General features: G+C 53.2%; 2 protein-coding genes across 2 annotated transcripts in view; both read left to right on the forward strand.

Annotated features, from left to right (window-relative positions):
- Positions 1–23448, forward strand: part of MYRF (myelin regulatory factor) — a 232964-nt gene that overhangs the window by 160234 nt on the left and 49282 nt on the right. The gene's annotated exons all lie outside the window — the stretch shown is intronic.
- On the forward strand, positions 29–23305 carry IGHMBP2 (immunoglobulin mu DNA binding protein 2). Its single transcript, XM_068194406.1, has 15 exons — positions 29–126; positions 711–880; positions 1127–1319; positions 1810–1907; positions 6313–6476; positions 7136–7336; positions 9324–9471; positions 11204–11378; positions 15978–16160; positions 16582–16700; positions 17646–17740; positions 18025–18148; positions 20044–20907; positions 21290–21462; positions 22861–23305. Exons 1-15 carry the CDS (start codon positions 53–55, stop codon positions 23056–23058), a joined length of 2979 nt encoding a protein of 992 aa, XP_068050507.1. The 5' UTR covers positions 29–52; the 3' UTR covers positions 23059–23305.

Below are 23448 nucleotides of genomic sequence, written 5' to 3' on the forward strand. Positions count from 1 at the left end.
GGGGCGGGGCCTGGGGCGCCGAGGGGGCGGGGCCTGGCGCGCCGAAGGGGCCATGGCGGCCGAGGCGGCGGAGCGGCACCTGGGGCTGCTGCGGGACGAGCGGGAGGCCGAGCTGGCCCAGAGCAGGTGCGGCACACACGGCACCGGCACCGACCGCCGGGCGGTTACGGGGCGGCCACAGCCGGGGACACGTGCGGCTGTGAGGGGGGGGGGGGGGGGCACGGCAGCGCTGTCAGCCCTGGGGAGCACTGAGGGACCCTCAGCTGGGACCCGCTGTCAGCCCTGGGGAGCACTGAGGGACCCTCAGCTGGGACCCGCTGTCACCCCTGGGGAGCACTGAGGGACCCTCAGCTGGGACCCGCTGTCACCCCTGGGGAGCACTGAGGGACCCTCAGCTGGGACCCGCTGTCAGCCCTGGGGAGCACTGAGGGACCCTCAGCTGGGACCCGCTGTCAGCCCTGGGGAGCACTGAGGGACCCTCAGCTGGGACCCGCTGTCACCCCTGGGGGCTCTGATCCCAGGGGAATCCTGCTGGGCTCGCCCCCACAGGACCGAGTCACCCTCTTAGATGCCGTTGTTGGGGGTACAGACACTTAGCCAGCCGTGAGGATGGAGGTGCCGGGAGCCAGGATAAGGTCATTCCGCTCTGTCCCCTGGAGCTGTGACCCCAGCCTCACCCCGTGCTGTTCCCACCTGTGTGTGGCTCCCAGGGCATGGCAGGAGAGCGTCTCCCTGAAGGAATTGCAGCGGAGAGGCGTCTGCTTGCTCAAGCTCCAGGTCAGCAGCCAGAGAACCGGCCTCTACGGGCGTCTCCTCGTGACATTCCAGCCCAGGAAGTGGGATTCGGACACCGAGCTGCCCTCCAACAGCTTTGGGCCCGGTCAGTGACACTCCTGTCTTTCCAAAGAAAGAGATCATACACTCCTAGAATGGTTTGGGTTGGAAAGGACCTTACAGCCCATCCAGTCCCACCCCCTGCCGTGGGCAGGGACACCTTCCACTAGCCCAGCTTGCGCCAAGCCCCATCCAGCCTGGCCTTGGACGCTTCCAGGGATGGGACAGCCGCAGCTTCCCTGGGCAGCGACGCATTTGCCCCACCTCACTGTCTCCCTTCCAACCTTTGCAGGGGACATCGTGGGGCTCTACGAGTCGGCTGGGCAGGGGGACCCGCTGTGCACGGGCGTGGTGACACGTGTCACCCCCAAGGCAGTGACGGTGGCCCTGGAGGAGCCCCGGGATGGGGAGCTGGCCGTGGACCACGAGCGCTCCTTCCGCCTGCTCAAGCTGGCCAACGACGTCACCTACAACAGGCTCAAAAGGTGAGGGCTCACCCAGGCTCACTCTGCCCAGCAGGATGAGGAGAGCCAAGTTTAGTCTGGAAAAGCTCTTCCCAGTCCCTTCCCCGTTTGGATTTGTCATTCTAGAGCCTCACAACAGCCTCAGTTTACCCACCTGCTGGCTGGTCCTGCTCTTCCCTTTCCCTCTCCAGGCTGTGTTTTGGTCCCTCTGGAACACTCTGGGTTCTGTGTAGGGCCTTTTCCATCCTGGCAGGAGGAGTGAACAGCTCCTTGCTGGATAAACATCCCAAAAAAGCACATTTGGCTGTACCAAACAGGGACAATGGGAAGCGGAAGCCTGACCAGCACAGGGATGTGTGTGCAAGGGTTGGGAGATGCAGGAATTGTGTGGGATTAGTCTTGTGGGGTAACATTGTTCAGCTTTGGAATAGTTCAGCCTGTCTCTGGGCACTTGGGAGTCTCCAAAGAATTCCTGCTGTGCCTGTAACCTGGATCTTCCCTTCCTTGGCAGAGCTCTAACTGCACTCAAGCAGTACCGGGGTGGCCCAGCCTCCGACCTGATCGACGTCCTCTTCTTTGCCTCTGCTCCCAGGGCATTCCCTGAAACAAGTAAGGATCCTTTTTTATCAGGCTTGATGGGCATCCTTGGGAATTGCCCACGAGAACACAAATAGTTCTGATCCCTGTTTTTATCCACACATGCAGCCACTTTGCCCCAACGTTCAATGAGAGTCATCAGTGGTGCTGCAACCGGTGGCATTGTGTTCATGCTGGTTTATACTGGGCACACTTTCCTCATGGAAAGAGCCTTGACAAAAACCTGGATATAAGTAGTATCCACTCTGTTGTGCTTCTTTAGAAGAAACAAAGATGAAATTACACAGCTTCACCTTTTGGGGAGAGCAAAGCCTCTGATCAGCAGCCGTGTCAGATATCAACACCTGCTAATGGATATTATCCCTTGACAGAAAGGAAGGGTGCAAAAGTCAGGGAATGAGGGCTGAGGGAGGGCTGGGCTGCCCGGCAGGGTGGGCTGTGTCTAAGCCATGCACAGAGCTCAGGGCTGCTGTCCCCACTCGTGCCATCCATCCCTGCCAGGGTTCTGCCCATTTTCCTCCCCTCCACAGCTCCCTGCACTGTTTGTCTTCTTGGATTCCTGGATTTGGCTGCCCACCATGGTTTGCCTCTCTCCCATCCCCTCCAGCCAGGCTTGACTTCTGATAGGATGTGCCAGGGATAAAAAATGGCTGTAAATGAGTCCTATCCCCATTTCTCTAAGCACTGATCCCAGTCTGAATCAAACCTTTTAGCCCTTTGGCTGCCCAGGAACCTTGGTGCACTCAAGGTTTTAATATTAAATAAAAGAATTAAATTTTAATCAATCAACTTTCCTCAACAGTGCTTTTACCCCTGAGGGAGCAGAACTGCCTCTAATGAAGGAAAGCTCCTTTTCACCACATCACTCAGCTGTGCCAGGCTGGGCAGAGATGAATTTTCCATCTGCTCAGCACTGGGAATATTGATGGATAGATTGAGCCACGTTAGACAGACAGAGGAGGTGCAACGTGAACTCAAAGGCCTTGCAGTTACCTCCTCCCTTCAGAGCTGCTTTCTCCCCAGCTAGAGAGATGTTGTACCAGCCAGGAATTAAGGGATAATAACTTGGAATAAGCGTGCCCCGAGCTGAAGGGCTCTGCCAGACAAACTTCACAGCACTCAGGCAGCTTTTCCATGTCACAGCCTCTCCTTCCATGACAAAGCACCCATTAGCCTGGTTTCTTTGGGGATCTGTCTCATCCCATCCATTACCTGATTTCAAACAAACCCATCAGCAGCAGGCTGAGTCAATAAGCCCTGGACAGCTCCTGAAATTGGCTGTCTAGACACACATCTGTGTCAACACCTTTCGGGGATGTGAGAGGAGCTCGCTTCCTGCAGAAACCAGGGAGCCATGGGTGGGAGACAGGGCAAAATCTACTCCAGCAGGTGCAGTGTGCAGCAGCAGAAGCCTGAATCTGATTTTTTTTTTTTTTTTGGTGGGGGAAAAGATGAGAATCCTGATTTTTCAATCAGGGAATCTTGTAGGTGGGTTCTGACACCACTGTGCATTTCAGTAATTAATTACCAGACGGCAGCAGCCCAACACAGCACATCAAAGCCCAAGTCCTTTCAAAACACTTAAATATGCAACAATAAGTACCCTTGGCATAAGACAAAAACATGGAACGGGCTGTGGGAAAAATAGCCTAAGGAATAGCCAAAAGGAGAGGAAGGGATCTCCAGTGGGTAGCTGGAATCTGCAGCAAAGATTGGGACTGGCACAAAGCACTTCCACACCTCACCTTGCTATCTCCAGGAAGGCTCCAAGTAGGAGAACAATTTTTCCAGAAAGGGCAGACTCTGAACTGAGCAGGAATTTTGCCCTTATCAGACTCCCTGGGAAGCAGAATCCAAGTGCTCACCCATCAAAAATGCCCTCCTTGTCTCCCTTCCACTTTGATCTGCACCCGTGACCCTGCTGGACCTTCCACCCCTGAAATCTCCTCCAAACAATCTTCCCCTGCTCCCAGCATCCATGTAGGATCCCTGCACCCCTACATTTTGGGAATGGAGGGGAGTGGAGAGGCTTTTTTGCCAGCAGAGGCCAGCATTGTTCTGCTTGCTGTGCTCCTCCTGGCCATCCAAGAGGGACATGTCCCTTTTCCCTTTGGAAAGCAGGTTCTGCTGTACCTGTGCAGGTGGTGGCTGCCAGCTCTCTCCTGTCCTCCTGGGCTGGAGAAAGTCAGGAATGATCATTTTTGTTCCTGGCTCCAGAAGGCCTGGCTTGTGTCCAACTCTGCCCATGGCTGCCAAAACATTTGTAAAGGGAAAGAAGCAATCCTGGTAAAAAGGCAGGAATGTCCCCAGAAAAAGCCAACCTGGCAGCAGAGCACTGAGGAAGCACCAGGGATTTCCAGCAACACTTCCTTGGCTTTTTGGCACAAGTCTCTTGCAAAAAAGAACCTGAAGTGCTCCTTATCCTTCTGCCCTGTGACACCTCTTGTCATCACAGGGACCATGGAGAAGCCTCTGAGATTCTTGGGGAAGACTAAGCAGGTCAGACATTTCCTCTGGAGACCAGGGGAAGTTCTGATCCAGGCTGAAGTACCCAGCTGGATTTTGCCCAGCAGTGTAGGCTGCAGTGAGGTTGTATCAGGGAGGAGCTGCTGGGCATGGGGGTCTGAATTGCTCTTGGTCAGAAATACACCTTGGAAAGGGCTTCCAGCTTTGGAAAACCTGGGTTCTTCCTCCCAGGAAGGGCTGTTTCTGTCCGTTTTTGGTGCAAAGACCCCTTTCCTGGGCTTGGATATCACCCCCCTCAACCCACTGCCTCACCAGAGCTGCTGGTACTGTGCAGAAAAGCATCTCAGTCCTAGGAATGTTGGGGCACCAGCCTGGATGGCCAAGAAAATTTGGTTTTCAACACTAATAAATGGAGTTGTGCATCAGTGCACAATTACCTGGCCACCAGTGAGACACATTCCAGGGATTTTTTCAGGTGAGGATACCTGGAGCCCAGCTGCTGCAGGGAGAAGAATTTGGAGGAGCCCCGGCATCCCATAAGAGGCTCTTCCCTCCTCCCCACCAGTGTGGCCAGCCCAGGAGAGGCACACTGCCGGCCTTCCCACACAGCAGCTCCTGGCAGCGTGTGGTTGGGAAGGATGAGGGTGGGCACAGGCCTGGAGAAGTTCCTTTGCTCATCCTTGAGCAAGGAAGCATCAATGACTCCCACATCCCAGCTGTTGCTCGCTGTGGGAAAAGCCTCTCAGGTTTGAAGCTATTCTTGCTTTTTCCCCAGCCCCTGGGATGCTTCCTGGTTTTGTCTTCGTCATTAACACACTCACCCAAAATTTACATATAAACCAAGAGGCAGAGTGACAGCAAAAAGCACCTTCAGCCCAATTTTTCTCTTCATCATCACCTTCTCAATGAACATCTTTTGTTTGACCTCATTTAGTGGTGCTGCTTCAAAAGCCACAGGCCACATGCAGGTTCACCTGTCTAAAACCAGAAGAAACTCCCATGTTTTTCACCCAGCCCTTAATGCAAAGGGAAGCATGAACCACATGATGCCCAGCAGGGAAGGATGCCCAGAGATGTGTCTTATATAAGCTTTTGTGGGAACGTTATTTTCGGGAAACCTCAGTGTAATGAGTCATCATCCCTGCTGTAATTAACTCCCATAATGAACAGGGAGATTAGCATTAGGATTGTGGGGGGATGAGAATGAATTTGGGCCTAAATGAGATAAATCTGGGAGGTTAAAAAGCAGCTTTTGAGAATTCAGTCTCTGCAGTGAAACCAATTCTCTTCTAATGTGATTTGCATATTCTTTTCTCTTTTTTCCTCCCTTATTAAAGCAGAAACTAATTTTAGTTTTATCATTTAAATTGCTCTTTGTACCTTTTCCTGCCTTCATTCCCAGTCTTGGCTGACCACCACAGGGCTGCTCTGTTCTGCTCAAAGACTCTGTAGGTTTTTCTGCTTTTTCACTGGTGCTGCATTGGGTTTGTTCACTGGCAGGGATTTGTTTGCCAGATCTGCTACTTCCTCCCCAGTTTTCACTGAAGATTTCACTGAAGATGCTAGTTCTCCTGCAAAACAATCCCCTGCAAAACAGAGCTCCCTCCAGAGCCAGGAAAATCTACCTGTTTGATGCTGGAACAGCTAAATACCTCTTAAATTCTGGGAATTCCACCACTGACTGGCTGAAGGCCAAGTATCAGGGCTGGGGAGGGGATGGGAAGTGTGGATGCAGGATGGGGAGAGAGCCTGTTTGTTTTGGAAGCATAAAAAGCTTATTTTTACCTTCTGGGGTCTTACAGCCCCCTCAGTGCTTTCCTCCCGAGGTTCTCCTCGTTATCAAATAGGTTTGGGCCGGCTGCAGAAAGCACCATGTATTTCTGGATTTGTGCTTCTCAGCCTCTTCCCAGCTGGGGCTGAGGTCCCAGTGACTCTCCTGCTGTCTCCCCAGAGCCTCTGGAGTTCTTCAATGCCTCCCTGGATGAGTCTCAGAGGGAAGCTGTGTCCTTCTCCCTGGCTCAGAGGGAGCTCGCCATCATCCACGGGCCTCCGGGCACAGGGAAAACCACGACCCTGGTGGAGATCATCCTGCAGGCTGTGCAGCAGGGCCTGAAGGTGAGGCTCACTGCCGGGGCTGTGGTGACAGGGACCACCTCAAGTGACCACCTCTCCTTGTATGAAGACCTCAGAGCAGCCTTCCAGTCATGGGAGGGGCCTACAAGGAAGCTTTGCAGGGATTCTTCCATCAGGAACTGGGGTGGTACCACAAGGGGAAATAGCTTCAGATGGGAAGAGGGGAAATTTAGGTTGGATACTGGGAAGAAATCCTTCCCTGTGAGGGTGGTGGGGCCCTGGCACAGGTTGCCCACAGAAGCTGTGGCTGCCCCATCCCTGGAAGTGTCCAGCGCCAAGGTGGATGGGGCTTGGAGCAACCTGAGATAGTGGAAGCTGTCCCTGCCCATGGCAGGGGGTTATTGGATGGGCTTTAAGGTCCCATCCAGACCATTCCAGGTTTCTGTGATTATTTTGCACACTCCTGGGCTGGAGCAGCTCCTGTTGGATTTGTGCTAATCCAGAGCCTGGCTTGGCTTGCAGGAACCAGGGAGTTCCCCAGCAGCTCCAAGGAGGTGCTGACAGAGCTCAGGTTTGGGGATCACTGGGGACCCTACAGAAACACTCTGGTCTCCCTCTCTCTACTCCTTTCTGCTTGGACACCCCCTGCTGCGGCCTTTGGGTGCCCTCAGAGGTGCCAAGGCAGTGTTTGTCCCCGGCAGGTGCTGTGCTGTGCCCCGTCCAACGTGGCCGTGGATAACCTGGTGGAGCGGCTGGCCGGCTGCAGGGCGCGGCTGCTGCGGCTGGGACACCCCGCCCGCCTGCTGCAGCCCATCCAGCAGCACTCCCTGGACGCCGTGCTGGCCCGCGGGGACAGCGCCCACCTCGTGGCTGACATCAGGAGGGACATCGACCAGGCCTGGGTGCGTGGCCCTGCGGGGGAGGTGGGGGGGAATTGTGGAGCCTGGAGTGATCCCATGAGAAGGGCAGATATCGGGGCAAGATCTTCCCCGTGAGGGTGGGGAGGGCCTGGAACGGATGTCCCAGAGAAGCTGTGGCTGCCCATCCCTGGAAGTGTCCAAGGCCAGGCTGGACAGGGCTTGGAGCAACCTGGGCTAGTGGAAGGTGTCCCTCCCTTATGAGATGATCCATTAGGTCCCTTCTAACCCAAACCATTCTGGGATTCTCTGATCTTCATGTGCTGGAGGATAGAACCTCTCCTGCCTGAATTCCTCATGGAAGTGGGGAAAATTCCAGTCCCTGCTGCTGCCCCTCACATCACCTATCTGGCCTGATCTGTGCCCGCCTCTTTACCAGGGAAACATTCCCATCATTAATTCACTTCCTAACAAGCTGTCTGCCTGTCCTGATACTCCTCCCACTCTCAGCCACCTCAAGTAGAAAGCAGAGCACATTTTAAAATTCATCCTTAATTTCTTCTTTCTCACCCTAATTTTCCTAACATTCTCTTACAGCGTAGCTCTGGTACTTGGGGTGAGGATTTGATGCTAATTAGGTTATTTTCCCTATTTTCCTTCCCTTTTCTGGTGGCAGCACTGTCCAAAAGCCTTTTTTTTTTTTTTTTTTTGCTTCTTAATTTATTTTCCATCTTTCTCACTGGTGATTAATTTTCACTTTCATCTCCTTGGGAAGTGCCCGTCACAGAAGCTGCCCTTGGCTGCAGAGAGCTCATCTCCAAGGTCCTGACCCATCTTTTCTTCCTCCTGCCTCTGTTTCTCCACTGCTACATTCCCTACTTTTCCCTGGAACAATTTTTTCCTTTTGCAGCTCCATGTTTTGACTCCTCTCTCTCCTCCGCTTCACCCCAGCCCACAGAAGGAGCAGTAACAGAAATGAAAACCTGTGCCCTCTTGAGGCATTTCCTACCCCTTCGCGCCTCCTTCCCTCACCTGGCTTTGAGATTCCCAGGACCTCAGCTTCTGGATACTCCTTGCCCCAGCAAGGTTTCAGCCCCACAGTACCTGAGAACAAAATGCAGAGCAGGTCCAGGGCCAGTCCAGCTCCAGGGATGCTGAGCGGGATCAGGGAGCAGTCCAGGAGGATGAGGCAGGGAATCCAGGAAAGAATCCAGGCTCACTCCATGGGCTGGCCTTAAATAGACTCCCAGACCAATGGGTGGATGAGAGAGCCCCTGTGAGGCAGGTGGGGATGATTAGAGCTGATATTCCTAATCCCTAACTAGGAATGGGTGACATCCAGACTGACCACATCCTCAGGGCCTGTGATCCCACACCTGGAACTCCTGAGCCCATTTGGACCACTCTTGACAGACACATGGAGGTTTCATAGTTTTAAATACCCGTGAGTTCAACCAAAACGGGGCTGAGCTGATCCGTGTTAGACCCTGGAAAATGTATCCATCCATTCATGGCATGACTATAGGAGCCAGCCTGTCTTACTGTTTTGGCTGCCTGTAACAGCTTCTGTCTGCAGCCTTTGCATCCTTCCCAGCCTTAGCTCCAGGGAAATAATCCCAGTTTCCATCTGGGATTGCTCAGTGAGCTGTAGCTGAGCCGTGGTCCCCATGGCTGCTGCTCTGGTAGTGCTGGTGCCCAGTGCTGGTGGGTTGGTGTGGTAGATACATTTAATACCTGCTAAAAAAAGCCCTGGGCATGTCTGGATGCTGCTCTGGATCCTTTCCAGCAGCTCAGAGAGGCCAGTTTGAGGTGGCAGAGCTGCTGCTGGGGCTTGGGGAGCCCTCCTGCTTCCAGGAGGGTTCTGCTTCCTCAGAACAAGATAGGAAATCCCAGACTCTCCCCCAGCAGAGGAACAAGACCCCTCTTCCCAAACATTCCTCCCTGCTCCATGCCCAGATGCTTTGGCTGGTCACAGACACAGACAGAACTGAGTACCAGCAGTTGGCTCTATCCAAATTCTTCTGTTTTCTAGGCAAAAACCAAAAAGGCCCAAGACAAGGGAGAGCGAAGCCATTTTCTGGGTGAGATCAAGACCCTGAGGAAGGAGCTGAAGGAGAGAGAAGAGGCTGCCATGGCTGCAGCCCTCAGCCAGGCCAGCGTTGTCCTTGCCACCAACACAGGTGTGAGACCCTCCTGCTCAGTGTTTTCCTCCCTTTGCCAGGTAAACCTCTTTCTCTGCAAGGCTGCTATCCTGGGATGGCTGGCACACTTGCTCCCAGCTCCTGGGAGCTCAGCAAAGTCTCCCAAATGCCTCCCCAGTGGGATTCTCCCAGCTTCCACTGTGGCACAGGATGTTGTTGAGCACAGAAGATGGATCTGGAAGGGCCCCTGTTAGCTCTGAGTAGGAGCTGGGAGTGCAGTGAGTAAACAAGTGCTGCTGGAGGTGTGCAATCTGCTCCCCATTGCATAAATCACATGGGATTGCTTCCCTGCTTGGACCCTTTCCAGGACTGATGAAACCCAGCACGTGTTTCCAGAGTCTGCTCCCAGGCTGCATGTGGCTGCTTCTGCACTCACCCAAATGCCTGTGACACAGGATTTTAGGGAGCAGGTCCACATGTCCATCAAGGCATCTGCAGGTGGGAAGGTTTGGCATATGTGGAAGGGCTTTACTGGCTCAGGTTTTTCATACTCCAGGGCCCATTTACACTCTTCAGATGTGGTTGCTCAAGGGTCATTTGTTGAAAGGAAACATCAATAATTTTAGGTCATAAAACAGCAAGTGACTGGAATGAAGGTTAGTGGACAGATAAATCCTTCCGTGTCTTAGTCCCTGGGAGCTGGCCTCTCACTTCTTTTTACTTGCCTGAAAGAAAGGGGGAGATTTCCTTCTCCCAGTAAAACTGGTGTTTTTGTTGATCAGCTATGATTCTCCCTGGAAGTGGAGCTTGCCAGCCAGCTGGGGGTCTGTGCAAGTGGCAGAAGTCGAGTTACGACTATAACTCACCAGAGCAGATTCATACAGGCTGGAAAACAGTTTTGGAAGGAAAACAGTGTCTTTGGTGGCAAACTGGAATGTCTGAAGTCGTGCAGAGCTGCAGAGGCAGCAGGATTTACAGTGGCAAAGCCAAATCCCTGCTCTCAGAGCTGCATTATCACAGGAGCTTTGGAAAAAACATTTCTGCAAATAAAAATCCCCTGGTCTGGGAGACTGGCTTCTTCACCCTGCCCTCCTCCTTTTGCATCCTTCTTCTTTGAGAACTGCAGGGAGATTTGGATGCCCCTGGAATTCAGATTTCTGATCAATGTATGGATCAGCATCAGTAGGTCTGGGTTAGAGCAGGGTGTCTGTAAGGAGACAAATGTTACAAATGGACTTCTGATGTTAAAAATTAGCCCTTGATGTGGCTGTCTGGTTCCAGTCTCCTTTCCCTCTCCCCAGTGCCACGAGGAGGAGCAGAGTCAGCCCATCTCCCCCTCTCAGGGTGTCCCTTAGTTACCAGACAGGTGAATCCCCAGTCCCTCACCCTCTGGGTGCTGGGGATGAGGAGTTCTGTTGGCACTGGGAGGCAGCAGGAAGGTGGGTGTTCCTTGCTCTGCTCCAGATGAAGCACTGGAGCACATATTATTCTCTTTGGCATCTGGGCTTTACTGCTGTTCCCAAAGATACTTGGAAGCTTCTGGGCCCAGATGCCAGGGGAAAAAAAGGACAAAAAGGAACTGGCAAAAACAATCCTGACTTACACATATCAATGGATACATGTTTGGCAAGGCTGAATTCCTACATCTCTGCAAAGAAACATTATTTCACTTGCCTCAATCACCATTACAGCTTGTGAGGTTTGTTTCCAGAGCAGGTTCCTCGCTCTTCCTTGCTTCCCTGCTCACTTGGGAACCTTCTCCTTCCACCAGGTGCTTCCTCAGATGGCCCCCTGAAGCTGCTGCCTGAAACCCACTTTGACCTGGTGGTGATTGATGAGTGTGCCCAGGCTCTGGAAGCCAGCTGCTGGATCCCTCTGCTGAAGGCTCCCAAGTGCATCCTGGCTGGGGATCACAAGCAACTGCCCCCCACCATCATCTCCCACAGGTAAAAATCCTGGATCCTCCTGTTCTTTGTGCAGCTTCCGAATCCTGCTGATGGGAGACATTTCACACGGTGGAGATGTGTGCTGCCTGCAGGCTCTGTGGAATGCATTTGGGCTCATCCTCAGGCTAATCCAAGTCTTCCCTCTAATTCTGCTTCTGTGGTTTTCACATTTATATATTTAATGTATTAATATGTGAATTGGCCCAGTGAGATGCTGCATTATCACACACCTCAGGGATTATAAAACCTCCCAGTCCCTACAACGGGGATAATAAGAACAGTTAGTTTGTGGAAAAGATCTGTGGATAGTGCAAATTGCCTGTGCTTCCAGGGGGATGCTGCAAAGAGTACTGAGGAATCTTTGAGTAATTTAAAACATAAATATGCTCATGTTTATCTGGTTTAGGCAGCTCCAGATCTGGAATTACTGAACCACAGAAGCAGAGAAATAGGCCTGACTTCATAAACATCCTCTCCTGCTTCCAGAAAATAATGAACCAGACACATATCCACCACCTCACTTGGATGTTGAACACAGGAAATGAAGGATCCAAGGCAGGCAGCAGCTCCCAGCACACGGCCCAGAGATAGTGAGGACAACATTCAGGGGCTGCAGCATCCTCTCATTTTACCTCTCTCAGGTGCCCAAAAGCTTGCTGTTCTGCAGATCTTGGCAGGTGATAAACACATGCTCAACTGCCTGGAAGTGTCCAGACTGGTGAGCTCCAAAGCCTCTCCAGAGCCCTCCACTCTTGGTGTCCTGCTGTTTATTCCCTGTGAATTTGCAGGCCGGCTCTCCATGCCTGGATTTTCCAAGCAAGGCACATTTTGGAGTAATATCTTGTTGATAGCAAGAAGAAATTGGCCACTTGGTCCTTCTAATTTCAGAGTTATTATTATTTTCTGTGAGTGGTGCATAAAGTTCCTCTTTTCCCCCAGAAAAACTTCAATGATGGTTCCATAATGCTCCATAGTACCCATCCAGCTGGATGCACCTCAGCAGCCTCAGTCTGGCTTTTCCCCAGACTGTCAGATGAAAACACAGTAAAAATCCCAGCTCTGTTACTCTGGAATGGGGCTGACACTCAGCTGGTGTCCCTTTTGGCTCCCTCTTTTGAGACAAAAGCAGTTTTTCTTCACTCCAGAAACATTATAGCAGCTGCTTTTTTTCTGCTCTGTCACGGTGGCTGCTGCCAGGAGCCTTGGCTGGAGCTGGCAGCAAAAAGCTCCTCCTGGATCTTCTCCTGCTCCCGCTTGAGGAGTTGTGCTTTTCTCTCCATCAACTTTGACTTGGTGGCCTTGGGGAACATCAGATTCCATGATCTTAAAGATTTTTTTCAGCCTGAACAACTGTGATGGAAATACATGGGATGCTGGAGAGCCCTGTTTTGGACTTTCCACATTCCCTGCAGGCCCAGGAAGTGGCACAGTGGCAGATCCCTTCCACCTCCTTCCATGGGTATTTCCAGAGCTCCCACAAAGGCCCCAAATCACCTGCCACCTCCTCTGTGCTTCAGGGGAAGCAAGGAGCTATTTCCAGGGATGATTCATGCAGAGGACTCCAACCCTTCCACCCACCTTCCCCTTCTCCATTGATGACAGCGGGCCTGGAGTGGGTGGGCTCCTATTTTTGGGGCCACAGGGAAGGGTCTGAAGTTATCTGGGATGAATCCAGGCTGGCAGGAGGCTCGGCTGTTACTACAGCAGGGGGAAGTCAGCCCTGCTCAGGCAGGAAGCCTCTGTCCAGCAGGAATGCTGTGGGACTCTATCCACCTTCCTGTCACCTGCTTCTTCCTCCATGGAATCAGCATTTACCTGTTCCTATCAGCAGTGACCCCATGAGGCCTAGGGAGTGTTTGACACAGGGTCTGAAGCTGCTCCTCTTCCCTGCTTTCTGACACACCTGGAGCTCTCCCAGGATGCAGAGGGCATCCCCACACACACCTTGCAGTCCATGCTGGCAAATTCCAACCCCCTCCAATCCTCCCATGGCAGCTCCAGCTGAGGCTCACAGGCAGCAGCTTCCAGCTTGGAGGTCCTCCTCCTCCAATTTGTCCTTGTCCCTGTGGGCATTTTCATGCCAGGGCACTTCTTGCAGTGTGACAGGAATATTTGTTTGCCTTGTTGGAGCCCTCATTCCATCCTTTTCCCAATGAATTTGTCTACACATCAGAGCTCTGATGTATTAATTTGGTTTAACTCCTTTCAGATACTGGCAGAAGCTTATCAAACCTCTTGCTCTCAACCCGTTTCCTGGACAAACACAGGGATATTTTGCCATCTTGTTTGTCAGTGGTCAGTCTGGATGTCTGCACCATCCCAAATCCATGTGCTGATTGCCATGGCATGTCTGAATGGACTTCCTTTCACTTTGTCACTGAAGTGCCAGGCCTTGCGTTTCTCTGGTAGCCTCCACAGCTGGAATGTCCTGGTGCACATCCATGAATTAACTCCATTAATGGGGAGTTCCTGAGGTGGGAAACCACAGTGACCTCCTACTCCAAGCTTTTCCAGCCAAATCCAGTGTGTACTGCAGGGATCAGTCACACCAGCATCTCCTGTCACAGGGATGAATAAGAAAAAAATATGCCATGGCTGAAGACACAGCTCCAGCCTTCCATGGGAAACAATTCCTGTTTTTCTCCTAGTACTGATCATTCTGGACACGTACAGGGCAGGCTGGCGAATCACAGCATTTCCTGCAGGCAAAACAAGGTGAAACCATGTTAGCAACAAATCCTGCTTGCTGTGGGCTGGGTTTGGGAATTCTGCTTTTCCCAGCTGTACTTTAGGTACTTTAAAGAAGATATTCCCAAGCATCCCATGCATGGTTCTGTCTGTCCAACCTCTTATCCCAATTGTATTTCTCTAAAGCAATCAATAGGTAAGAAACATCTGCTCAGGGCACTCAGGATTTCGTTGGCAGAGAAATCAACCACCATAGGAATTAATTGAGTGGTAAAATAACAGAAAATTATTAACAGGTGAAATATTCCCAAGCAGATTAATTCCTCATTATTAATTCAGCATATAACCTCCTGCAGATCCCTGCGGTGGGAATGCTGCTGGAAGGGTAGGGAGCAGCATCATTCCTGAGGCTTGCTCTGAGGTTTAACAGCTGTCTCAGGCATATGCTTGCACCTGAGTGCCAGCAGCTCTCCCTGCTGAATTTCCTTCCTGTCCAGGAGATCCAGGCTCCGTGGGTAGGGCAGAGCTGGGAGAATCAAATTCCTGATAACTAGAATGCATCCCCCAACCCCACATCTTGCTATGTCCTCTCATCCCATCTACCCCAGCCCCCCTCTGGCAAACTGCTGCCTCCCACATCCTGCAGCCCTGTCCATCCAGAGGTTATTCCTTTTTTTTTTCTTTTTGCCTGTGTGCTGCATCCTATGATTCAGCGAGGAGAGCTAATGAGGCTCGGCTTCTTGGAAAGATTTGTCCTTAATTGTCCCCTCTGTAGGTTTAATGACTTGGCAGTCTGTTGTCACATTTCCCAAGTGCCCGTGGTGAGCGTGGCAGGGCTGGCTGGTGCCACAACAATCCGCTCGCTGTGGGGCCGTGTAGCGCTGGAATTCCCCCAGCAGGGGTTGGATGCGTGCTATGCCCCAGAGCTCGATGGAAAACATTTTCCAGAGCTGTTCCCTGTCATCATTCCATCATCTTCATGCTGCTTCCTTGTGTCTGGCAGCCGCCAGCAGCCCTCAGTGTCAGCCTCAGTATGAAGAATCTCTGTACGCTCACAGAATCCAAGGGCAATGATTTCCATCCTTCTTCCTCAGATGGTGCCTCTCAGCAAACCCTCTGTGAGGCCAGGAGGAAGCAAACAGGCTCCTGAAAGGCTGAATTTTGTAGGAATTTGATTAATTTGTGCCACATGTATGAATAAGGGGTGCTGCTGGATGTGATGGGGATTTAATGGGTGAAAAAGCAATGAGAGCGGTGCATCCGTGCCTTAGTCCAGGGTGAGTGGTCAGGGAAGGATGGAAATGCTGGAGCAGAGGGCGTCTTGATGAAAGCAGCAAGGGTTGGCTGTGTGAGCACCAGGCATTCCAAAATTTGGGGTGGAGCTCCGATCCTAATGCACTGGGTGATGCTGATGCTGTGGCTGAGCTTGCAGTAACACCAGTGTAGCCTTACACTGATGGATCACAGAATCATGGAATCACTGAGGTTGAAAATGACCTCCAAGACCACCAAGTCCACCCTGTGATTGATTCCCACCTTGTCAACCAGACCAGAGCACTGAATTCCACATCCAGTTGTTCCATGAACACCTCCAGGGGTGGTGACTCCTGAGGCCATACTGTTGGAATTGCTTGAGTTACAGGGGCAGGATCCGTGTCCAAACTTCTCTGATCTCATGGAGTCTGGTCTGACAGACAGCACTGTTGGCACCCAGGTGGAACAGGGGTGACAGTGCCACCGCAGGGGAGCCCCACGAAGATGCTGAGCAGGGCTGGAGCGCAGTTGCTCCCAGAGCATTCCCACTGACCCCCTCGGCACTGCGTGTGTCTGGAGGAGCTGGCTGAGCCCCATCCCGCCCTGGGCCGTCCCTGGGGGGTGGACACTCCCACTCTAAGCTGCTTCTCCCTGCAGGGCCGCGGCCGAGGGGCTGTCCCTGAGCCTGATGGAGCGGCTGGCGGGGCACTACGGGGAGCAGGCAGTGCGGATGCTGACGGTGCAGTACCGCATGCACCAGCACATCATGGAATGGGCGTCCTCGGAGCTCTACGGCGGCCGTCTCAGCGCACACCCCTCCGTGGCACAGCACCTGCTCAGGTGGGTTCCTGCTCTCCGCTGCTGCAGGAGCTGAAATGTCCTTTTCATCCCTGTTTGTCCCTTCCTTGCGGAGTTTTCCGCTCCTCCTGAGGTTGGGGCAGTGTTTTTGTTTCAGCCATTGTTTCATTGAGGAGACATTCCTGGGGGGGGGTTGTCCTTTTTGCTCTGTAACCGGAAGCGATGCAGAGTTGTCTTCCGTGTCCTCCTTTGCTATGATAATCGTGGAATCCCAGAATGGTTTGGCTTGGAAGGTTGGATGTCCACCCAGTCCCAGCCACGGGCAGGGACACTTTCCACTAGACCAGACTGCTCCATATCCCATCCAGCCTAGCTCTTCCGGGGATGGGGCAGCCACAGCTTGTGTGGATATTGCTGTAACATTAGTGTTGGTAACTGGCCCTTTCCCAAATACCTTGTGCAGGGACCTGCCAGGTGTCTCTGACACGGAAGAGACCGGCATTCCCTTGTTGCTCATAGACACCGCTGGCTGTGGCCTGTTTGAGCTGGAAGTGGAGGATGAACAGTCCAAGGGGAATCCAGGTACCATTGGCCAGAATGGATGGACTGAGGTGCACAGCCCACCACAGGCTTGGCCACATCCCAGAGATGTCTCCCTGGGGAAGGTGGGCTCCCAGAGAGCTTTGCTTAGTTGAGTGGTCTTCCCTCCATAAATCCTCAACCTCCAGGGACTCCGAGCTGTGTTGGAGCTCTGGTGACAGTGTCCAGCTTGTGGGTGACCTCTCTGGCTGCCGTGTCCCCTCGCAGGGACAGTTCTCCGTGCTGAGGGCTGGGACAGGGTGGAGAATCCCTGTGGAGGTGCTTTACGCCGAGGAAGGGCAAATAGCAGCAGGCAGAGCACAGGCCTGTTTTGGGAAGGCCATGGATAAAGCTCAGAATTGCCTCCCAGTCCTCTGCTCCTTTCCATGAAATCTTGTCTGGCTCTTCTGCATGGATTTTCCTGGGACACAGAGTTCTGCTGCTTTCACCTGAAAAAATAAGTTTCATTACAGAGCTTGAGTGCAAAGTCAGACTGGAAAATACAAGGGCAGTTTTTACCAGTTTAAATATCTTTTACCTTCTGTTTGACCCCCACCATCATTTGAGTGCCTCATTTTATTTTGCACCATTCCCAGGGCCCTGCTGAACACAACAGGTTCTTGTTCCCTCACAGAAAGCCAAAAAGCCTGGTCTGAGAGAACTCAGGGATTTGGAGCAGAGGATTAGAGGCACATCTCCCCAAATTTGGGAGGCAGCCTTTTGGCACAGCTCACTGCAGAGTCCTGATGTTTATTGCTGTGTTTTGCTGCAAAGCAGAAGCCCAGCCAATAAACCATGACATAATTCATATAATTTTTTCCCCTTAGGTCCTTCTGAACTAGGCACCATCTTGGATAACCAGTTTGTGGCAGCCTTTCCTGCTGTTTTGGGGGAGGTGGGCACATTCCTCTGGCCTCTATCCCCTGTCACACTCTGTTCCTGTCCCAGGGGAGGTCCAGCTGGTGGGGATGCACGTCCAGGCCTTGGTGGACGCTGGTGTGAAGGCCAAGGACATCGCTGTGGTGGCCCCCTACAACCTCCAGGTGAGCTGTCCCTCTCCTGGCATCCCCCCTCTCCCTGCACACAGAGACCCCAGAGACCTGCAGAGCCAAATTTAACCAGCATTTGGGACCAACTCCTGCACCTTTGAGCGGCTTGGGGCCGTGGAGGGAAGAGCTGGTAGTGCGGTGTTCCACTCACAGCCTCAGGAGATGCCAGTGCTCATCCTTGTGGGTTTGGGAGGGAGGTATTTCCCCCAAAACCCTGCCATTTTAATCCTTTTCACGCATGTATTTCCTTTAAAAGCTACTCTTGGCCTGTTTCTCAGGTGGACATGCTCCGACAGCACCTTTGCCACAGGCACCCCGAGCTGGAAATTAAATCAGTGGATGGTTTCCAAGGAAGGGAGAAGGAGGCAGTGATCCTGTCCTTTGTCAGATCCAACAGGAAAGGTAAGACCTAGCTGCTGGAGTGTTGCTCCCTGGAGAATGGCGAGGAAGTCATGTAGCAAAGTGCTGTGGTTTAATTGCAGTGCTCTAACACTTGGCTCTGGATGGATTTACTGGCAAACCCTCCCTTTTCAGGCTTTTTTGTTTAATTAATGAATATATGTGCTGTCAGGGCTGCAGAGGAGGCTCCCGTGGTACAGCAGGTCCAGGACTGCTCAGTTTGATGGTTTCCTGGCCCTTGAGGCCTCAGAAATTATTTAAACTAGGGCCCTAAGAATGTCACATCCCATTAGCCCCACATATTGAGGAGTTGGGGGGTAATTTCTTGGGTTTTGAGCCCATTTTGGGTGAGTTCCCTGCAGAAAGCGAGCAGGAGCTGGCATCCCAAGCCATGCATGGAAAATACTGCATTTGGGAGCAAAATCTAGAGCAGAAAATCAAGTTCTTTGCTATCAGCAGCTGCAGTGAAAGTTAATAGCTGGAAAAAAAGCTACTGCCCTGGGGGCACAAGGCTCCTGTGCAGGGAGCTGAAAGGTTTGGTGGAGCTGGCTGAGCAGGATCACTCTGTGATCACCTCTGTTCCATGCTGGGATCAATTCCCCTTCCAAACCCACAGCCCTGTGGCCCTACCTGTGCTGCTGGAGGTGAAATGCTGAGGGCTGGAAGGGGAAAAAAAAGGGGGGAAATATGCATGGAAGGAGGAGGTGCCTCTTTTTCCAAGCCTAGAGGAGGAAAAGCAGCCTTGTGGGGAGAACAGAGGTGGGGATAGCACTAAGCATAGTCCTGATCCAGGAGTGACTCACCCCTGTGCTGATGGCCCTGGGAGGGTGAGTGTCCCACAGCCCCTTCTGCAAAGGGAGAGGGCAAAGCTCAGGTGTGGGGCAGGAATTGCTTTCCTGAGGGCACAGGGAGGCTTCTTCTTGACCTGTCCCTCTGCAGCCATTCCTGATCCAGCAGGAAACATTCCTTTAAGAGGAAATTTTTCCCTGTGAGGGTGCTGAGGCCCTGGCACAGGTTGCCCAGAGAAGCTGTAGCTGCCCCATCCTTGGAAATGTCCAAGACCAGGTTGGACAGGGCTTGGGAGTCTGGGATAACGGACGGTATCCCTGGCAGGGGGTGGAACTGGATGGGCCTTAAGGTCCTTCCCAACCCAAACCCTTACAGGATTCAAAGGAGTTGGATTTGCCCCTGCAGCTGGACTAAACCTCATCAGAGAAACTGGGAATTGTTCTTTGAGCTGCAGAGCAGGGAGAGGGGCTCCCCCTCAGCCTGTCCCCTCAAAGGCAGCACGAATGAGGCTGCTGAGGCAGAGCCAGGCTGGGCACTGCTCTGGCAGAGGCATTAATCTCTTCCAGCCTGGCCTCCTCGCTGTTCCCTCAGCTGTGAGCTCGCAGCCACCCACGCTCCGCTCTCGCTGCCTGATCCTGCCTGAGTCATCCCGGCACTGCCGGCTCTCATGCTGTCTGTGAGCAGAGCAAAACCTCCCCGAGCTCCCAAATGGCTGTTCCTACAGACCCTCAGGGAATTTGGGAGCAGGGGGGAGCTCTGTAGGATGGGGGGAGTTCTTTACCTGCAGTCCCTCCTGTGTAGCAGGGTGAGCCTTCTCCATGCTGCTCCATCCTGTGTTTGCTCCCAGCTCCAAGGTGAGCTTGTGTCCTGGGCCAGGCAGGGAGATATTTCTCCTTTCCATGTGCCTTCCGTCCTCTTCCCAACCCCAAGAGCTCAGTGTGGAGCCTGTGGAACACAGGTAGGAAGAGGAACAGGTGTGAGCAGGGACCAGAGCCCCATAAACGCCAACTCTCACCCTCCAGCCAATAAATCCTTGGATCCCTTGGACCAAACCCCTTCTTGGAGGCAGCCCTATCCCCTCTGGCATCCCTTCCCTCCTGTCTTCCCAGGTGAGGTGGGCTTCCTGGCCGAGGAGCGGCGGATCAATGTGGCGGTGACGCGGGCGCGGCGCCAGGTGGCCGTGGTGTGTGACAGCCACACCGTGGGCAGCCGCCCCTTCCTGCGGCGCCTGCTGGACCACCTGTCCCAGCACGGCCTTGTGCGCTCCGCCTTCGAGTACCTGGATGACCTCGTGCCCCAAAACTACCCCGGGGAGGGCTGGGCCCAGCGCCAGCAGGGCCCCAAACCACCGGGCCCCAAAGCGCGGCCGGCTCCGGCTGGGAAGCTCAAGGCAGCGGCAGCCAGAGCGGGGAGCCAGAAACCGGGAGCACGGAGCTCCCCGAGCACGGCCGCAGCTGGGAGAGACAGCTCAGGGTCAAAGGAGGGTGGGGACAGGTTCAGGGCCATGCTGGTGGCCTTCCTGGCGAGCAGCGAGGCGCAGCTGGATTTCCCGGCATCCCTGAATTCCCACGAGCGGATGCTGGTCCATGTGCTGGCAGAGGAGTATGGGCTGCAGCACCTGAGCTCCGGGGAGGGCCGGGACAGGTACATCAGTGTCCGCAAGAGACTCCCCAAGCAGCCCCCACTGCCCTCCGAGTCCTCCAAGTCCCTGCTGCCCTCCGAGCCCTCTGAGCCCCCACTGCCCTCCAAGTCCCCGCTGCCCTCCGAGCCCCTTCCCAAGCCGCAGCATCCCAGCGGGAACACCCCTGGCCCTGTGGAACAGGGGGAAGGCAGCAAGGGCTCGGGGAAAGTGGACCTGAAATCCCTGCACCTGGAGAGAGTCCAGAGGGAGAAAGCCAGGCGGGAGGAGGCGGCCAGGAAGGTGCAGGAGCCCAGGTGTGGCAGAAGGAAAAAGGACAAAAGCGAAGCCAAAGGTGGGTGAAGCTTTTTGTAACCAGCTCAATTAATGTGCTTCCTTGAATGGATCTTAATCCTGGTGGGTTTGCTCCAGACCTTGGGATCTGGGCGTGGAGCACGTGGCTCTTGGAAAGCTGCAGGGAGGTGGGAACTGGCTGCAGCATCCAGGTAGAGGGGTTTGGATACCTGGAGGCACATTCCTTAAGCCAGGAAAAACACTGGACACCCTTTCCCAGGAGAGTCTCAGCAATCACATGGGAGGCTCCCAAGAGTAGGGAGAGGAGCGGAGGGAAGTACCTGGCCCACACTGAAGGATGTAAAGACAGAGGCTGCCCTGTGGCTGCAGGAGGGTGGGTTTGTTCCCAGACCCCAATCCGGGTGTGTGCTCACCTTTCCCAGGAAAGCCGGCGATCGGGAGCGCGGCCGGAGAGGATTTCGACGCTCTGATCTCCGCTGCCATCGAAGCTGACAGGACCTGTGGCTTCCTCCGCTGCAAGGCCTCTGTCACCACCCTGGGCCAGCTCTGCCACCACTGCCAGAGGCTCTTCTGCCTCAGCCACCACATCCCCGAGGTAAGGAGGGGGAGGATGGGCTTAGCCTGGGAATCTTCCCCGTGGAGCTCCCCGGGCAGGGAGGGTTTCCTTGAAGGGAGTTTGAGCAGAGCCCTCCCTGTCAGAGCCTGTGCTGAGCTCAGGTACACAGGGCTGGCAGGTGCTGCCACCTGGGCTCTGCTCACCTCTTCCTGAGGGCTTTTCTGTTTTCCTCTCATTCTGTGCCCTTCTTTACCCTTTTCTGGCACTTATACTCTGAGGCCCTGTGGATAAGGTGAGGCAGAGAGCAGAAATGGAGAAGCACGAGTCTCAGGCTCAAGCGAGCCTGGACTCAATTCCCAGCTCTTTGCATGTTCCCTCTGCATTCTGAGGATGATCCCAGCCCTTTGCAGATTGTCTCTGCATCCTGGGGACAGGTCAGGCATGGTGCAGTGCTGCCTGGCCAGCAATTCAGAATTCCCTGTGTCCTTGTTCCTCACCCTGTGGAACACCCAGGAGCTCAGCAGCCCTATAAATCCTTGGCAAGCTTTTCCCTCTGTCAAGAGCTATCTGTTTCCATGGCAAGGAGTAGCTGTATTTATGGTCACTGGCATCCAGGGGGAGGGAGATCTGTTCCCTGCAGAATGGCCTCTCCCTGCTGAATGGTAACCAACAAAGGCTCCCAACAATTGTAGGGATTCAAATCCATGTCAGCCCTGGGAAGGGCTGTCACAGCTCCGAGGGAACAGGCTGGGACCTCACTCCATGGAAACATAAATGACTTTGGGATGGGCCAAGAAAAGGGATCAGATTTTAGGATCTCACCTGCGAGAGATAATTCCAGCATTGGACTTGGCTCATTAAAGCAGCAGATTCATGGCTAAAAAAAGTCTCCTGCTCCCCAAAACTCCTTTCCCAGTTCACTGGAAAGGAGGTGGAAGGAGCCACTCGAACCATCCCAAAGGATGATTTGCCTGCTGTTCAGAGCCCAGGACCTGGATCTTTATACTTAGTTCGGTGTGAGAGGAGCTATAAATGATCATTTAATAAAACACAGAAAAACAAATATTAATTACTAATTTTAAACTAAAAGTAGAAGAATACATAAAAATATAGAATCTAAATATAAAATGAAACAAAAATAAATAGAATGAATAGTAAACAAAGATAATAAATAAAGAATAGAATAATAATGAATGAATAAAATAATGAATAATTGAAATTATAAAAATATGTAAGTATATAAAGCAATGTAACAGCACAGTAATAATGATAATAATGATAATAACATAATGATAATAATGGCTGTAAATGATGGGAGATGATTTTAGGGGAATGCAAAGCAGGCCAAAAAGGAGCTCCAGGCTCAAGGAGTGCAAGCCCCTGGCTGCCACGTGGGTGATCCGTGCCCCAGTGCCCGGTGTCCGTTCTCTCCCGCAGGTCCATGGCTGCGGGGAGAAGGCCAAGGCGCAGGCACGGCAGCGGATCAGCCGCGAGGGGATCCTGTACCCTGGGAGCGGCTCCAAGGACAAATCCCTGGATCCCACCAGGCGAGCCCACCTCCAGCGGCGCCTGGACCAGAAGCTCAGTGAGCTGACGAGCCAGAGGAAGGGCAAAAAGAAAGACAAGGAGAAATGAGGGACCCGAATTCTGCTTTTTTAACCTCAAAGCCTCAGCCCCCCCAGGGCAAAGCTGCTGTGCTGGGCCTGGGTGGAATAGGGGGGAAAACCTGGAGCTGGGAGCCTTCCCGAGCTGCAGGGCTAAGGCAGGGGAGGGAGAGCTGCTGCATTGTCCTTGTTATTCATATGGACACGGTGATGGATGCACTCAGGGTCCAGAGCACGCTGGTAAAATGAGCATTAAACACCCAAAGGTGTCACTGTCACATCGGTCCCTGTGGCAGCACACGATGGATGCTCGGGAGCAGGAACAGGGGAGGCACGGAAAACCCTGGTCACACGGGTGACCCTGTTCTCCAGGGAGGGTGGCTGAGGAAATGGATGCGTCCCAGCCCAGCAATCTGGCATT

This window comes from Anomalospiza imberbis, chromosome 6, assembly GCF_031753505.1.
Source record: "Anomalospiza imberbis isolate Cuckoo-Finch-1a 21T00152 chromosome 6, ASM3175350v1, whole genome shotgun sequence".
Classification (NCBI taxonomy): domain Eukaryota; kingdom Metazoa; phylum Chordata; class Aves; order Passeriformes; family Viduidae; genus Anomalospiza; species Anomalospiza imberbis.

Coding starts and splice junctions, on each gene's coding strand:
- IGHMBP2 (XM_068194406.1), top strand. CDS start 53: ATGGCGGCCGAGGCGGCGGAGCGGCACCTGGGGCTGCTGCGGGACGAG. Junction 1,908..6,312: donor CAGGGCATTCCCTGAAACAA/GTAAGGATCCTT, acceptor CTGTCTCCCCAG/AGCCTCTGGAGTTCTTCAAT. Junction 18,149..20,043: donor TGTCAGATCCAACAGGAAAG/GTAAGACCTAGC, acceptor CTGTCTTCCCAG/GTGAGGTGGGCTTCCTGGCC.